Genomic DNA, 17,391 nt, shown 5'->3' on the forward strand with positions numbered 1-17,391 from the left:
CAGGGGGAGAGAACGGAGTGGAGGTGGAATCGTGTCTTTAATCCAATAACCGTACCCAGAGTGACACATCCTCATTTGGAGCCCAGGAACAACTGGCAGACCCATGTTTTAAGGCTCATTTTGCAGCAACACTGCGGAACACAATGCCTCAGTTCACATAAGCCATGGTTCGATGAATACATCACAATCACTTACATTCATCCATCATAGATACATAGCATGGATAGAAATCATGGATTACGAACACAGCTGATTCTCACAGTACAAGAAGCACCTACTGTGATGAACCAGGGCACGGCACAGAGATAACACAAACAGCTAAGCAGTTCAAACCGCCCCTTTATTGCTCCAAATTTCCACAAAAGCTCCCACGTTTCTGGCATGTCCCAGAACAAAGTGATGACAAACACCCCCACACACCTCAAGCAGCCTTTGGCTGCAAATAGTCCAGCCCAGCACTGTGTACCACCAAGGCAAATAGTCCAGCCCAGCACTGTGTACCCAGCAGGGCAAATCAAGGAAGCAAATGATCCAGTTACTGTATTTTTCAGAGTATAAGACTTACTTCCCCGTGCCCCCCCATCTCCATAAAAGTGGGTGAAAATTTTGGTGCATCTTACAGACCGAATGCGGGCCTGTCTTTGGCCTCCCGAACCCTCCGTAGCGCTCCGCAGGTCCCATTTTCAGGCTCTCGAACCCTCTGTGCATCAGGTTTTGGCCCTCCCGGGCTCCCAGAAGCACTCTGCAGGCCAAAAACAGCCCCGTTTTTAGCAAAACTGGGATATGAAGAGCACTGCAGTGTGCTTTTGGAGCCCGGGAAGGGCAGAAACACGACGTGTGGAGGCCAAAACCTTTTTTTGTTTTCTTCCTGTAAATACAGTCCAGAGCGTCTTATAGTCTGAAAAATATGGTAATTAGTCCAGAAAGCCAGAAAGAATGCAAGAAGTCTTGGGAAGTTCAAATGTCAACACACGACACTTCAGGAACTCAGCATTTGTTCCCAACAAATGCCCCTCTTCACAGTGTCTCCTTAAATCTCATTCCCCAGCTGTGCCTTGTGAAGATGGGCGGGGCACTCTTCTCCCAAGTAGCCTGCTCAGTCTGCACTGTTCTCGCCTTCTCTCCACTCTCCGTACTCTCGGATCAGGAGGGGCTGGTCCTTGCTAATCGCCTGAGCTCTATCTCTCATGTTCATCCTGCCCCTGTTCCTCCCTGTCTACAAAGCTGTCCTAATCCTGAAAGGCCCTGGCCTTCCCCATTTTCATCCGAAGCCAGCAAAGCCATCTCCTCAATCTCTGTTGGCTCAGGTCCCAGCTCATCTTCCCCCCGCAGATTCATGCTGACGGGGGCCTGAAACCTACAATCCAGAGTAGCCCATTGTCCAAACTTGGCTGAAGGCCGGGCCTAAAAGCCAGTTCTGGAGAAGACAACAATTACACCTGGTCTCGTAGCTTCTTTGAAAGGTAAACGATGCCCATCCCAGCAACCCCTGGCCCCATCACATTGCAGCCCCTTTGCCCAACCTACGGGTTGGACCGCTTCTTGGCTTCGTCAGCGTATGCCAAGTGGCGGCACTCCTTCACGTGGATAAAAAAGGCCTGCGTTTTTTCTTCGTAGCTCAAGGAGAAAGCGATCTCCCCAGTGACGCTGATGTTGCCAAAGTCACCTGCCCCGCTGTAAATGCTGACCATGCTTCCCAGGGTGCTCTAAGAAAATCAGGAGAGAGAGAGAGAGAGAGAGAGAGAGAAATGGGAAGAAGCAAAAGTTTATAATTATAGTTAACACTCCCTGCAGAATTTTCGATCCGCAGCCTCATTGATTAGCTGCTTGACTCCGCCCTTCTTCCCATCTCTGCCATTTTAAATCCACCCCTTTCTTAGAACAAAAAAAAAAAAAAGCCAATTCCCAAAGTGATAGCCGAAGTGTTGTGTCTCGCCCGCTTTCACCGCAGCCAGGGCCTTCTTATCTGCTTCCGAACGCTGAGGAATGTCCTAGTATGCCTCCCGGCCCCAGTCCTGGCTCCATGCCCAGACAGGCTGAGGAGGAAGAAGTACCTCCAGCCCCCAGCTCTGGCTCCATGCCCAGGCAAACGGAGCAACTAGACCCCTCCCCCTCCCCCACAGCATGTGAGCCTGAGGGAGGTCAATTACCAACAGCTGCAGACTGGAGTGACCCTCGCTTCATTGATAGGCGGTGGCGACAGAAGGAAGGGAGGGGCAGGCCTGGATAAGTGCTGAGTCATGGAGCCACACCCCATGGCCTATATAAAGGATCTGCTTTCTGGCATTCTCTGAGTCAGGCAAAGTCTAACATATCTTGCTGAAGTCACTTTCTGGTCTCCTGCCTGCCTTGAGAACTTTGCTAGGACTTTGGCAGAGCTGCAGAGGACTTTGCTAGGACTTTGGCAGAGCTGCAGAGGCACGCCTGATTCGGATTTCCCTGACCCGGTCGTCAGCGGAGGAGTGGGACACGACACGAAGAGGCAATCTGGGCCCACCAAAAATTGCAGGATTGAAACTCTCATCGACCCCGATGGTCAGAGAATAAGACGGGAATTGGAATCTAACCTATAGATCAAGGGTGTCAAACTCAAGGCCCGGGGCCCGGATCCGGCATGCAGGGTGCTTAGATCTGGCCCGCGGGGCCGCCCTAGAAACAACCAAAGACTGCCCCATGATGGCTCTGCCAGCAAAAACAGAGCTTGGGAGGGCAGCGTGTGGCCCTCACAGGCTCCGTTTACAGCTGCGACGGCATCTTGCCACCCCCTGCCAGGGAAAACGGAGCCCGGGGGGGCACACACAGCTCCCGCTGAGCTCCGTTTTCCCTGGCAGAGGCCTGCAGGAGGCTGTTGCAGTTGAAAATGGAGCTCTGGAGACCGTTTCTGCTGGTAGAGCACTTGGGCATCCCTGGCCTGCTCTCAAGTTGCCACAGGCAAGGGGGATGGGAAACCGTTGAAGCAGCACAGCAACCAAAGACAGGAGCGCACTCCAGACATATCCCTCTTAAGGTTGTCTCCCACAGTTACCTACAGCGGCCGGAGGGGAGTGATCTCTACAACCCGCGAAATTGCTCCGTTGGCAAATGTGATTGATGACACACTCTAGGGGGAAGTGGGGGAAACAGGGTCATGATTGGGGCGTAAATTACATGGGCTCAGAGTTGGCTTCGCCTGGAATGTGCCGACACGAAGCTCCTAATAAATAACTGGATTTTTTAAAAAACTTGGCTCAAGGCTCATGATTTAATTAGGGCATCTGTTGGAACCCTGACACCCCTGACATGAGTAATGTCAAACTGGCCACGCTCACCCTGGCCATGCCCACCCCACCCCCGAGGTCAAGCACAACCCTGATGTGGCCCTCAATGAAATCGACTTTGACACTCCTGATATAGATCAGAGTTTCCCAGACTTGGCAACTTGGTGCTGCATCTTAACATTGCCAAGGCTGGGAAACCATAGGTTAAAGTGTCATTAGTAGCTCACTCCTGCCCTAGTTCACCCAACGTGGGTTTCCTCCACTGAACTAGGCACGAAATCAGGAGCACGAATTTGCTCTCTTCTCTAGGGTCCATGACGCAAATGATTAGTAGAGAAACTCACCAAAGATGAACCACTGCGTATGCTATTTCGCCCTGCCCTTCTCCGATGAATTTCAACTAAGCTATCTATGTCTTCCTCCTCTTCCTCCTAGGAAAAGATGTAGATGCACATAGGTATCTCTGCAATAGCTGGAAGAACTCCGAGCATGCTCTGACTTTCCTCCCAATAGCAAACTTGTGGGCCCGGCAAAGATCCAAGGCGACTGTCTTCACAAGGTATTATGTGGCTTGCATCTCACACCAAACCAGGGTTCTCAAACAAGAAAAGCTGCCTTGAAACCTTGTTAGGTCTTGATATGGCTTCCTTAATTTTGTCATTCAGTCATTTAAGCTTCACAGCACAGCATGAGGTATGGCTAAGTCCTGATGCCTTAATCCAGGGGTCTGCAAACTTGGCTCTTTTAAGACTTGTGGACTTCAACTCCCAGAGTTTCTCAGCCAGCAAAGCTGGCGGAGGAACTCTGAGAGTTGAAGTCCACAAGTCTTAAAAGAACCAAGTTTGCAGACCCCTGCCTTAGTCAGTCATGGGAAAATTTTAAAAAAGCTAATAGTTGAGTAAACACAATATCTGCTGAGTTCTTTCATGGGATTAAGCCACAGTTTGTTCTAATTATAAATGGTTAGGCTCTAAATCAGACTTCCTTCATTTCCTTTCACAGGTACGGATTTCAATTCCCAGAATTCCCTGACAAGAATTCCTTGATCAACGTGGCCCTTGTTTAGAATTCTAGAACTTAAAACTCCACACAACTGGAGAAAACAAGTTCTAAGATCCTTTCCACACATTCTGGTTTCAAATTTGCTGGTTTCAGCAAGAATGACTAGATGGTTTAAGCCTACAAACCAAATGGAGGCTTCCTACAACATGTGAATGTAGCCCAGGACTAAGGGCACATTTTCCTCAGGAATGTCCTCACATGTTTTCTCTTTCCAAACTCACCGCTTCGACATTGAGACCTGGGACTGACTTGCTTCTGTCTCCCAGAACTCCACTTTCACCGACCGCATCTTCTGGCCGGAGATCAATCACAGACTTCGTGTATTCTGTAGAAAATAAGCTAAGATGTCAGAGAAACCACTCATTTTAGCTTCACGGAGCTAGGAAGGTCATATGCCAGGCCTCAAAACCAGCTCTCTTATTTATAGTGATGGTATTCCACCCTTTCTATTTATTCACCCTATTTATTCACCCTATGTGAGTCTGCTAGTGAGTACGCGCTTCACGCGCGCATCGGCATGCCCGTGCGCTAAAAAAGGAACATTTTGAAGCTTTCCGAGTCTGCAAAGGTAAGTAGAACAGCGAAGGGGGGTGGAATCCGCTGTGCCACGTGATTTAGATTAGCTAGAAAGCAGGAAATCAGATGATTCTCGCTAATATAAATCGTGCATCACAGCTGATCGTTGCCCAGCTGATCGTCGGAAATACCGATTCGCCCGAACCAGTAGCATTTTTATTACCTGTTTGCCCGAACCGGTCCAAACCGGTAGCATTTTACCCCTGGTTGGCAGTCTAAAAGCCCAACTCTTTGACCTACCCAACAGTCCTTTCTATCTTACCTGACGGCCTCTGAATTCTCCTTGGATTTTTTTTGAACAAGACTTCATTTTCATCTGCTGAAATTGCACTCTGAGTCCCCCAAAGGGCTTCCTAGAAAACAAACCAACCCGTGTCAGGCTCAAATCAACAGGAAGACTCGCTGAGTTCAATAGGCAGAAGAGTCTATCAATGCCACCTATACACAAGAATCCGACTGACGGTCAAAGCTAAATTGGTGCTAGTTAATAGAATTTGTGGCTGGGAGGGGGCTGGACTGAGGTCTCTTGTAGGAACCCAATGACTCCAAACTTATGACATGTTTAACCCCATCTTTCACTTAAGCTGCTCTTCTCCTACAACTTTTTTTTAATAATTTTTTTATTTTATTTTAATACAAAAAATCCATCTTCCATTAAACAGTGTGTCGCCTGGGTATAAATATTTTGTGCAATAAAAGTTAAGGTTTACAGCCATATTCATTATTTTATCTAGTCTTAACTTAATACCAATACATAATTTATCTAATACTATGATAATCCTCTTCTTAAGATCCTCACTCATCTACGTTTATTTCTAATTTTCATATTTATCCTCTAACCATCGATAAAATAGCTCCCATATAATATAGTATTCAGTTTGTTCTTTCTCTTTAATTGCCAGTGTTAACCTATTCATTTCTGCCCATTCTAAAATTTTCCTAATTGCATTCTCCTCTGTAGGAATCTCTGCACTTTTCCAATTTTGTGCAAATACAATTCTAGTTGCAGTTATTACATGGATAATCAAATATACATTTTCTTTGCTATAAATTTCTGGAAGTCTTAAACTTGATGTGATAGGAGAAGGAGCTGGGTCATTACCATCGTAAATCGCAAGCTGAAATGCAAAACAAATCTACTGCCCAGAGACACGTTCAACTTTTAACAAGTGTAGCTGCTGTCTATTGAGTCCCAGCTACTGCCTCTAATTGCTCTTACTGTACTCAAAAGCATGTCCCAAGCAACGTATTCCAATGTTCGGAAATAGCATCTTAGAAGATGCTATATCTGAAAAGAAGAAGGGATTTCTGACTTCCCAAAAACACATCCACACACTCTCTCTCTCTCCACGAAAGACCACCAGAATTGCTCATCTGTAAACCTACGCTATCTGAATCAGAGTGAGGAGTTTCCTTAAAGCCAGCAGGAAGGGTTAAGCTGGAGACCTTGGGCCCCGGTGGGCTGAGTGTGTTCGTCTTCCCTTGGCGAGGGCTGCAAAAATAAGGAGGAAAAAAACAAAGATCAGAGGATGAAATCTCTTAGAGCCAACCAAGAGATCCATCTGATTCCACTTCTTAGGGAGACCAGATGTTTGTTTGTTTTTAATTTGCATTTATATCCCGCCCTTCTCCGAAGACTCAGGGCGGCTTACACTATGTCAAGCAATAGTCTTCATCCATTTGTATATTATATACAAAGTCAACTTATTGCCCCCAACAATCTGGGTCCTCATTTTACCTACCTTATAAAGGATGGAAGGCTGAGTCAACCTTGGGCCTGGTGGGACTTGAACCTGCAGTAATTGCAAGCAGCTGCTGTTAATAATAGACTGTCTTAGCAGTCTGAGCCACAGAGGCCCGTTTCCAAGCAGAACATCAGGTTACTGCCCTCATTCGATCTTGGACATGAAGGATCTACTTTTGGTTTCTTGCCACGATTTGTCTCCTGCTTCCCCAACATAATATGATCCCAAGCAGTGGTGGGATCCAAATAATTTAACAACTGGTTCTCTGCCCTAATGACCAACTGGGTAGGCATGGCTCAGTGGTCATGTGACCGTGTGGGCATGACCAACTCAACGTCACTCACGTTGATGGGCGCTTCGCTTTAGCTGTTACAGTGTAATAAGGGTTAACCAGAGAGACAGTTTCTGTAAGCAGGGCAATAAAGATTAGGCTAGAAAGAACACCAGAATGTTTCCTTCCTGCCTTCCTTACAGGATTAGCCCTGTAAGGTTGAAAAAAATAAAAGGAGATTTCTTCCAACAACTGGTTAGAAAGTTAACAACCGGTTCTCCCGAATAGGTGCGAACTGGCTGAATCCCACCACTGATCCCAAGATATTCATTAGAAACAACGCCAGACATGAAGATGCAAGATCAAAAAGCTAACAACACAACAGGAAAGCAACAGAACTTTAAAAAGGAACTACTTGAGGACATACAGAGAAGAAAAGCACTAGCTCTTCCTTTTCAGCTAACAAAGCTGACAAAGAGGTCTAGATTTGCTTAAATTTGCATAACTGAAGCATCATGTAATTGAGCGTGATGCATTAACCTAGCCACATATGGCTATGATTTGCAGAACATACTAATCAATGTTCCATTTGTGGCTGATCTCATGCAGAGTGTGGTAAATTCACCCTTCGTGTTCAATTTACTAAATCATGGCTTCCAAACTCATTGGATGGGATCGGGTAATATTTTAAAGTCTTCAGACATGATTTGCAGGTTCCAAGATGCTAAGCCACAAGCAAATCCTACAATGGTTTAATGCAGTGTGGGAATCCAATTGCAGTGCAATTATGTTCACACAAAGCTATCAATTTACTGAACAAAGCACAAAGCCACGGGTTTACCTCAGTGGTGAAATTCATTTTTTTTTTTACTACCAGTTCTGTGGGCATGGCTTGGTGGGCATGGCAGGAGAAGGATACTGCAAAATCTCCATTCCCACCCCACTCCAGGGGAAGGATACTGCAAAATCCCCATTCCCACCCCACTCTGGGGCCAGCCAGAGGTGGTATTTGCCAGTTCTCTGAACTACTCAAAATTTCCGCTACCGGTTCTCCAGAACCTGTCAGAACCTGCTGGATTTCACCCCCTGGTTTACCAAATATCTTAAATGACAAACCAAGATTGCAAATCACATTAAGGTGAAAACAGATTGCTAAGCCACCAGTAATCGCACTACTCTATCTTAGTGGTTGGTATGAACACAGTCTATCTCTGTCAGGAGACAATTATGAATATAATGTCTTTCGGTCTCTCCCACGCCCCTGCTAATCAAATCTTCTTTGTACCCCTCAAAAAGTACCTTATACTTTTCGGAGTATAAGATGCGCTTTCCCCCCCCATTAGAGGGTGGAAATGTCACTGCGTCTTATACACCTAATACAGCCATTTTTGGCCTCCTGAAACCCCGCCCCACGTGTCTCGTTTTTGTAAAAAACCGGCCCATTTTTTGCAAGAACGGGACACGCAGAGGATTTGGGAGGCCTGCAGAGTGTTCCTGGGGGCCGGGGAGGGCAAAAACTATTCTTTTTCTTGTTCTTCTTCGAAATCTGGATGCATCTTATACTCCGGTGCGTCTTACAGACCGAAAAATACGGTAATTGACAAGATCTCGGAGATCTTTCTGACCTAGATCGAGTAGACGTGGGAACAGAGGCTGGGCGCGAGCCATCCAAACTCATATTCTCGGTAGATTCTGTGTCACTTTTTGGATCCCGTAGCTCAGAGGAATCAGAGATCAAGCTGGAAGAGAACAACCTAATTAGATTAGCAGCAAAAAGAATCCAAATCTTCATGACCCAAGTTCACAAACTCTGTGCAACTTTATCAGTCAGGGAGCAAGAGAACCCATGCTGCTGAGCTATCCCTCCCGGATCTCTTCCTATTAGCTGGGGCAGCTGGAAGCTGTCCTTTAACCACATCTGGAGAGAACTGGGCTTGAGCTGGCCGATTTGTAAATGCCTTGATTTTGTTCCAACATCACCGGTTTGATAAAGTACAAGAGTAATAAGATCTACTTGTGATCTTCACCATTATCCCTAGGGGGCTGGACTAGAAGACCTCCAAGGTCCATTCCAACTCCATTATTTTAGAGAATTATTTCTACAGCATCGTCCCAAAGGTGCTTTTTCAGGAGGCAACTGGACTGTCTTGTTTTTTCTTTTGAAGACGTTTCGCTTCTCATCCGCACTACTCAGGTGACCCTGAGGACACAGATAAACCTCCAAGTGCTTCAGTGACCCTCTAAAAGGATGCAAATGACCATCTATCCTTCCATTCCCCACTATCCTGTCAGGGCTGAAGAAGCTTCTCGGATGAGAAGCGAAACATCTTCAAAAGAAAAAACAAGAAAGTCCAGTTGCCTCCTGAAAAAGCACATGTTCTGTCCCCCCTCACCTCCGTCTGAGCGATGGCTTAATTAGCCGGCACTATCAGCTCTGGCAGCAAACTAGCAAGCGTCTGCCAAGTGTCTCTGTTATCTCCCTTGATGCCGATGAGTCAACAAACAGTACTTCAGCTCTAGTCAAGCAGTTAATTTGCCTGCTATGAAGAGGCGTAGCAGCCCTCGCTGGTTTTATATCCTGTGGGGTGTGGCTCCATGACTCAGCACTTCCTAGGCCTGCCCCACCCTGCTTCTGTTGTTCCTGCCTCTCCTGCCTACGAAACCTAGGGTCCAGCTAGGCCTGATTGCCATCAGCTGGGTCTGGAGGCGTGGCCTGGGGGGGGAAAGAGTCAGGGGACAGAGGCCTCGTTATCTCTTCCACCTGGCTGCCTCTGGCTCCTGGAGCTGAACCAGGGAAGCTGGTGCTCCTGAGGTAAGTCCTGATGGCCCTTCCCCCTCACTTTCCAAGTCACTTTCTGGCAGGGGGCCCAGCTCGGAGGGCGCAGACACAACAGCACCTTTGGGACAACCGTGACCTGGATGAATGAGAATCTCTATAGGCATTTCTACAGCATGATTTTTCAGCAACCTCTTATTATGCGATCCATTCCTTTTCTATTCATTAACCAGAATGGGTTGATAGACCCGTTGAATTCCAAACGTTTTGTGGTGGTTCCCCAAATCCATCCCATGTAACTCGTTATATTCATTAAATCTTCCCTGACAATTTGAGGTGTGGGTTGTCTGGGAAACTGTCCATCAGAAAAGCACGATTCAAATTCCAACAATTAACCCTGGTTCCAGGGGTGAAATCTACTTACCTTCCCTACCGGTTCAGAAGTGCGGGTGTGCGTCATGTGCGATTTTGGACCCCCTGTGCATGCGCAAAGCCTCCTGCGCATGCACAGAGGGTCAAAAACAGGTTACTTCCTGGTTAAAACCAGGAAGTAACGACATCTAGGCAGGTAGGCGGAGCCTCATGCTGTTGCTGCTACCGGTCGCCAAATCACCTGCCGCTACCAGTTCGCCCGAACTGGTGGGAACCGGTAGCATTTCACCTCTTCCTGGTTCTGAAGATACTAAATCTGCTTCCTGCAGCCACAGCTTAGTTCTCCACGAATAACCAGCAGATGAGCTGACGGTGGCACAAACCCGCTGAACTCTTTATTTCATGCATTTGGAGCCTGGATGCAAAAAAACCAACGAGGCAGGGAGGAAGAATCACCTGTGTTCCTTGCGTTGATGCTGGGGACTTTTGGGGGGCACTTCAGAGCCACTTTTGGGGTCTTTGCGTTGAGCTTTCTGAAGAAGCACTTGGCTTGTTGTCTCTCTTTTGCTAGCTAAATGACCAGAGGAAAAGAGGTGTCAAAATACAGCACAGAGGATCCAACGCTCTCAGCCTCCCCGCAATTTGAACACAACTGCGTTGTGGAAATAAGGAAGCTAATACCAGTTCCCCCATTTTCACAGCCTCTGCCTTTGGCAACCTTGTAAGGATACACACCTACAGCCCCGCTTACATCATGCTAGGCTACGGTTTGTTTCATTATAGGTTACTGAATGAATTATACTTGTCTTCCCGTTTCTGGAAACCCGGTCAAAGCAAAACAAAGCAAAGCAAAGCAAAATAAATATTCCCTTGAGGAGTCAACCGAAAGCAGTCACACTGGGCAACTGCTTTACTCCATACATTGTTTAGACCTTTGAACTTGCAAGTTTTAAACTGCTGTTTCCTCCCCAGGATGGGGGTAAAAATGTTCAGTAGGGAGGAGCGTAAGGATGGAATGGGACAACTTGCTGCTGTCAACTCAGCATGTCCAACTTGCCATGGCCAACGCATCACAGGACAACTCTCTATGGGAAAATTCAACAATTCAATTTAAGTCTTTAAAACAATTAAACGTTTGTTTTATTTTTTGTCATTCTGATTTCATTTTGTTCCTCCTATTGTACCCTTGCTTTAATGATTCTATCCCACCATTTCTTTGATATTAATGGAAGTCTTGTCCCATGGCAAATTGGCCATGGCAAGTGGTCCCGCACTGAGTTGGCCACGCCAAGTTGTCCTAGACCCATGATGGCGAACCTACAAGCTCAGCTCAACTGATGTTCAGATCTTCTGGGCCCACCAGAAGTAGGGAAACAGGCTGTTTCTTGCCTCCGGAGGGCCTGCGGGGTGAGTGGGGAAGGCCCGTTTTTCTCTCTCACTTGGCTCTAGGGCCTCTCTAGGAGTCTGAGGAGGATGAAAATGGCCATCCCCCCACCCCCACCCAGAGGTCCTCGGGAGGCCGAAAACGGCCCGTTTGATAACTTCCGGTGGAACCGGAAGTCCCGTTTTTTGCTGTCCCCAGCCTCCAGGGCCTCTCTAGGAGTCTGGGGAAGGTGAAAACAGCCTTCCTCACCCCACCCCCGGAGGTTCTCCGGAGGCCGAAAATGGCCCATTTGACAGCTTCCAGTCCCACCGGAAGTTGGGTGTGCTCCTGGATGGTCGGTTGTCCTTTGAAGATCATTTGGCGACTGTCTCCAGGAGAGCTTTTTATCAGGTTCGCCTGATCCGCCAGTTGCGTCCCTTCCTGGACCGGGATGCCTTATGCACGGTCACTCATGCTCTCGTAACTTCTCGCCTGGACTACTGCAATGCTCTCTACATGGGGCTCCCCTTGAACAGCCCCCGGAGACTTCAGCTAGTCTAGAATGCGGCTGCGCGGGTTATTGAGGGAGCGGTTCGGAGCTCCCACGTAACACCTATTCTGCGCAGACTGCACTGGCTACCTGTTGTTTTCTGGGTGCGCTTCAAGGTATTGGTTACCACCTTTAAAGCGCTCCATGGCTTAGGACCGGGCTACTTACGGGACCGTCTACTGCCGGCCTCTATCTCCCATCGTCCGGTGTGTTCCCACAGAGAGGGACTCCTCAGGGTGCCGTCAGCCAAACAGTGCCGACTGGCGGCCCCCAGGGGGAGGGCCTTCTCTGTGGGGGCTCCGACCCTGTGGAACGAACTTCCCCTCGGGCTTCGACAACTACCTGACCTTAGGACCTTTCGCCTCGAACTTAAAACCTATTTATTTCGTATGGCTGGACTAGCTTGATTTTACTTTTAAATTTTAATTGAATTTGATGGGTTTTTAAATTTTTGTAATTTTATGGGGTGTATTGTTATTTTAAATTTTTGGGCAAATTTAAATCAGTTTTTTAAGGGTTGTTTTAACTATTGTGTATGTTTGTATTTTATCTTGCACGCGCAACCTCCCCCACCCTCCCTCCTGGCACTCGATAGCAAAGAAGTTAGCCATTATTGTCCTAGACCTACATAAGGAGGCCATCGCTGACATGAGCAAGGAAGAAGAGATGGGCAGATTCTAACGGGATCCAAATGATAATGGCCAGATAAGAAACAGGACTAATATCTAGACCAGCGTTTCTCAAACTCGGTCGTCTTAAGACGCCTGGATTCCGGCTGGGAAATTTGAGGAGCTGAAGCCCCCGTACCTTAAAAGTTGCCAAGAGTTGAGAAACCCTGGTCTAGACAGTAAATGCTGCAACACCAGATTGCATGCAGATGGCATCCAGTTGACAGCATCCTGATCTCTCTTTGGAAAATATCTCAGGGCACCGAAGGAATTGGCAGGGAGAAATTAGAACTACTTAGCCTTGAAAAATACTGAACGTTTGTTCTAATTAAAAACCAGAGACAGAAGTTGCCTTTGCCGATAAAGATGCCCCACCCTGTGGTTTGCGCCGAAGAGACATACGAACGATGTCACTGCCCAGACGAGGAGCAAAGCGATGCATTCTCTGGTCATAGAACCAGTCTCCAGTGGCTTTCTTCAGCTCCCTGCAGATGGGAAAGCAGGGAAGAGAACGGCAATCACTTCTGAGAACATGAATCTCCACCCCCATCCCAAAGTCCCTTTGGGTAACTCGAAGTACGAACGAGCATTAGGTGAAATGAACCATGCTGGCTGGGGAATTCTGGGAGTTGAAGTCCACACATCTTAACGTTGACCATGGTTGGATACTCCCAGTTGTGTACAGAATACCAAGGTATATACAACCTGTTGTGGCCTATTGGCCGCCGGGTTCCCCCCCCCCCCAGCAGCCGAATCAGTAGAGAAGGAGGCATGGGTCAGCATCAAAGCAACCTGAGGGGGAAGAGGGAATGGAGCTGTCAGAGAGAGAGACAGAGGCGGAGCCCGGGCCGACCGTCAGCCCTCAAATGGAGAGTCAACAGCCCCCACGTCTGGAGGCGGCTGATAAGGAAGAGAAGGAAGAGCTGGGTCCAGTGCCTGATGCGCGGATGGGCAAAAGGCAGAGGAGAGGAGAGCAGTGGAAATCCATGGGCCGGTCCTTAGGACGGAAGAGCCACTGCTGCTAGCGAAGCCTCACGCTGGGGATGAAAGGCAGGGGGCGGAGATGACTAGATGTAGCAGACAACTATTCATCTTTCGGCCGAACGGACTTGTTCGCCTGTGAGAGAAATTTTTTGCAAGGGCTGCTGGCGCTCCTAATAAAGTAAGTATTGATTTAACTACAGACGCTTTGTCCGTGTTTGGGGAGCCGGGTCAGAACACGACCCCAGTCGTGCAACGTGCAGAGCAGGGGAGCGGACTTACGCCTCCTTGGCACAAACTTTGCAGCGCCAACAGCTGTCGGCATCGTAGGAGCGGCAGTCGCGACAAACCAGGTGATTGCAATCCCGGCAGGTATTGGCTTTGGGGTTGACCCGGCCCAGGCTCTGCTGGCAACGAGCGCAGGTCCGCTCGCTGTACCGCTGGCTGCCCCTCTTGGCCCCTTTCCTCCGGATCTCCAGCAACTCATTCTTCAGACGCCTGTTGGGAGGAAGGGCAGAAAGAGAGAAGAGGTTGACCTTCTCTGGAGACCAGAGGTGGCTCCTCATATGGCTCATCTGATTTGAGACCCAAATGTCGGTTGATTCAGCTTGGGTAGAAGGAAAAGCCTCAGAGCATTGCATGGGGCTTGGAAGAAGATGACAATCAGGTCTTGGACTGGACCACTTGGCGCACCGAAGAGTCAAGCTCTTCTGAAGAACGAAAGTAGGGTAGATCTTCTACAGGGGAGGTCCTTACCCTCAAGAACCTTCTGCTTCTCACTTAGTGTCCTAAACTGAGAATGGCAACACACTCAGGGGTCCCTTTTCCCCGCTTACCAGCCTCAAGAGCCTTGGGCAATGATCCCGTGTTGGCCAACTCCTCACCTAATTCTTCTCTCTTCCACTTTCCGCAGTTCTTCATCTCGCTGGAGCACCCGAATGATGAAGTCCCTCTCCGCCTCCGAGAGAAAAGACAGGTCTATCGCCTCCATCGCCATCACTGGAAACCTACTCCTTTCTCTTGCCTTCAGGGCAACTTGACCTCCCAAATCTAGAAAATATATAAATCAAAAAATACATGGGTAAAAAGCACAGCTAAAAATAAGTGACGGTCCTTGTGATAAATCACTGCATCGCAAGTCACTCCTAGTCAGCCTGCCTTCCCAGGTAGAGCAGAACAGATGAGCAAATACTACTTTACCCACCCCACTCCTGGGAGAAGGATACTGCAAAATCCCCATTCCCTCCCCACTCCAGGGGAAGGATACTGCAAAATCCCCATTCCCTCCCCACTCCTGGGAGAAGGAATGGGCTACATCAGTGGTGGGTTTCAAAAAATTTTTACTACCGGTTCTGTGGGTGTGGCTTGGTGGGCGCGGCATGGCTTGGTGGGCGTGGCTTGGTGGACATGGCAGGGGAAGGATCAGTGGTGGGATTCAAGTAATTTAACAACCGGTTCTCTGCCCTAATGATTTCTTCCAACAACCAGTGTGCCAAGCTGCTCAGACACTTAACAACCGGTTCTCCCGAAGTGGTGCGAACTGGCTGAATCCCACCACTGGGAAGGATACTGTAAAATCTCCATTTCCACCCCACTCCAGGGAGAGGATACTGCAAAATCCCCATTCCCACCCCACTCCTGGGAGAAGGATATTGCAAAATCTCCATTCCCTCCCCACTCCTGGGAGAAGGATACTGCAAAATCCCCATTCCCTCCCCACTCCAGGGGGGAAGGATACTGCAAAATCCCCATTCCCACCCCACTCCAGGGAAAGGATACTGCAAAATCCCCATTCCCTCCCCACTCCTGGGAGAAGGATATTGCAAAATCTCCATTCCCTCCCCACTCCTGGGAGAAGGATACTGCAAAATCCCCATTCCCTCCCCACTCCTGGGAGAAGGATACTGCAAAATCCCCATTCCCTCCCCACTCCTGGGAGAAGGATACTGCAAAATCCCCATTCCCTCCCCACTCCTGGGGGAAGGATACTGCAAAATCTCCATTCCCTCCCCACTCCTGGGAGAAGGATATTGCAAAATCTCCATTCCCTCCCCACTCCTGGGGGAAGGATATTGCAAAATCTCCATTCCAACCCCACTCCAGGGGAAGGATACTGCAAAATCCCCATTCCCTCCCCACTCCTGGGGGAAGGATACTGCAAAATCCCCATTCCCTTCCCACTCCTGGCAGAAGGATATTGCAAAATCTCCATTCCCTCCCCACTCCTGGGGGAAGGATACTACAAAATCCCCATTCCCTCCCCACTCCTGGGAGAAGGATACTGCAAAATCCCCATTCCAACCCCACTCCTGGGAGAAGGATACTGCAAAATCTCCATTCCCTCCCCACTCCTGGGAGAAGGATACTGCAAAATCTCCATTCCCTCCCCACTCCTGGGAGAAGGATACTGCAAAATCTCCATTCCCACCCCACTCCTGGGAGAAGGATACTGCAAAATCTCCATTCCCTCCCCACTCCAGGGGAAGGATACTGCAAAATCCCCATTCCCACCCCACTCCTGGGAGAAGGATACTGCAAAATCTCCATTCCCTCCCCACTCCTGGGAGAAGGATACTGCAAAATCCCCATTCCCACCCCACTCCTGGGAGAAGGATACTGCAAAATCTCCATTCCCTCCCCACTCCAGGGGAAGGATACTGCAAAATCCCCATTCCCACCCCACTCCAGGGGAAGGATACTGCAAAATCCCCATTCCCTCCCCACTCCTGGGAGAAGGATACTGCAAAATCTCCATTCCCTCCCCACTCCTGGGAGAAGGATACTGCAAAATCTCCATTCCCTCCCCACTCCTGGGAGAAGGATACTGCAAAATCTCCATTCCCTCCCCACTCCTGGGAGAAGGATACTGCAAAATCCCCATTCCCACCCCACTCCTGGGAGAAGGATACTGCAAAATCTCCATTCCCTCCCCACTCCTGGGAGAAGGATACTGCAAAATCTCCATTCCCTCCCCACTCCTGGGAGAAGGATACTGCAAAATCTCCATTCCCTCCCCACTCCTGGGAGAAGGATACTGCAAAATCCCCATTCCCACCCCACTCCTGGGAGAAAGATATTGCAAAATCTCCATTCCCTCCCCACTCCTGGGAGAAGGATACTGCAAAATCCCCATTCCCTCCCCACTCCTGGGGCCAGCCAGAGTTGGCATTTGCCGGTTCTCCGAACTGCTCAAAATTTCCGCTACCGGTTTTTCCGGAACCTGTCAGAACCTGCTGGATTTCACCCCTGCAACTTACAATACTTGGTTTAGTGACAGTTCAAAGTCACAACAGCACTGAAAAAAAGCGGCTTATGACAGTTTTTCATCACTTAAGGGCCGTTGCTGTGTGGTCATGCAATCAACATTCAGACACTTGGCAACTGACTCATACTTATGACAGTTGTGGGGGTCCCAGGTGATCAACTTTTCTGAACTTCTGACAAGCAAAATCAAGATTCGCTTACCTGCCGTGTTACCAACTTAACAGCCGCAGGGATTCACTTAACAACTGCGGTGAGAAAGGCCATAAAATGGGGGCAAAACACGCTTAATAGCTGTCGCGCTTAGCAACGTAAATTGTGGGCTCCGTTGTGGACGTAAATCGAGGATTACCTGTACATAGGCTCAGGGTGGATTTGATTTCAATCAAGTCGATTTCAATCATGATTTAAATCACTAGTAAAAAGGCTTGATTCAAATCAACTCGATTTGATTCGCAATTTTTAAAGAGCAGCTGTCTTCTCCTCTGTGAAATTGTGTGAATGCGTCA

General features: G+C 48.5%; 1 protein-coding gene across 5 annotated transcripts in view; it reads right to left on the bottom strand.

The window, feature by feature from the left end:
• The window catches only part of SYTL4 (synaptotagmin like 4), a 40,315-nt gene that overhangs the window by 13,272 nt on the left and 9,652 nt on the right, over positions 1-17,391 (bottom strand). For 4 of the 5 annotated variants that reach the window (XM_058197113.1, XM_058197114.1, XM_058197116.1 and 1 more), the window contains exons 2-11: positions 14,506-14,671; positions 13,904-14,119; positions 13,016-13,125; positions 10,516-10,630; positions 8,537-8,650; positions 6,282-6,387; positions 5,158-5,248; positions 4,541-4,644; positions 3,602-3,688; positions 1,528-1,706 (exon numbers count right to left, since the gene is read on the bottom strand). In XM_058197113.1, coding sequence (XP_058053096.1) covers positions 1,528-1,706; positions 3,602-3,688; positions 4,541-4,644; positions 5,158-5,248; positions 6,282-6,387; positions 8,537-8,650; positions 10,516-10,630; positions 13,016-13,125; positions 13,904-14,119; positions 14,506-14,671 — 1,288 coding nt within the window. The remainder of the gene's footprint in view (positions 1-1,527; positions 1,707-3,601; positions 3,689-4,540; positions 4,645-5,157; positions 5,249-6,281; positions 6,388-8,536; positions 8,651-10,515; positions 10,631-13,015; positions 13,126-13,903; positions 14,120-14,505; positions 14,672-17,391) is intronic. The other variant, XM_058197117.1, reaches the window with a different exon arrangement.

The sequence above is a fragment of the Ahaetulla prasina genome, chromosome 11, assembly GCF_028640845.1.
Source record: "Ahaetulla prasina isolate Xishuangbanna chromosome 11, ASM2864084v1, whole genome shotgun sequence".
Classification (NCBI taxonomy): Eukaryota; Metazoa; Chordata; class Lepidosauria; order Squamata; family Colubridae; genus Ahaetulla; species Ahaetulla prasina.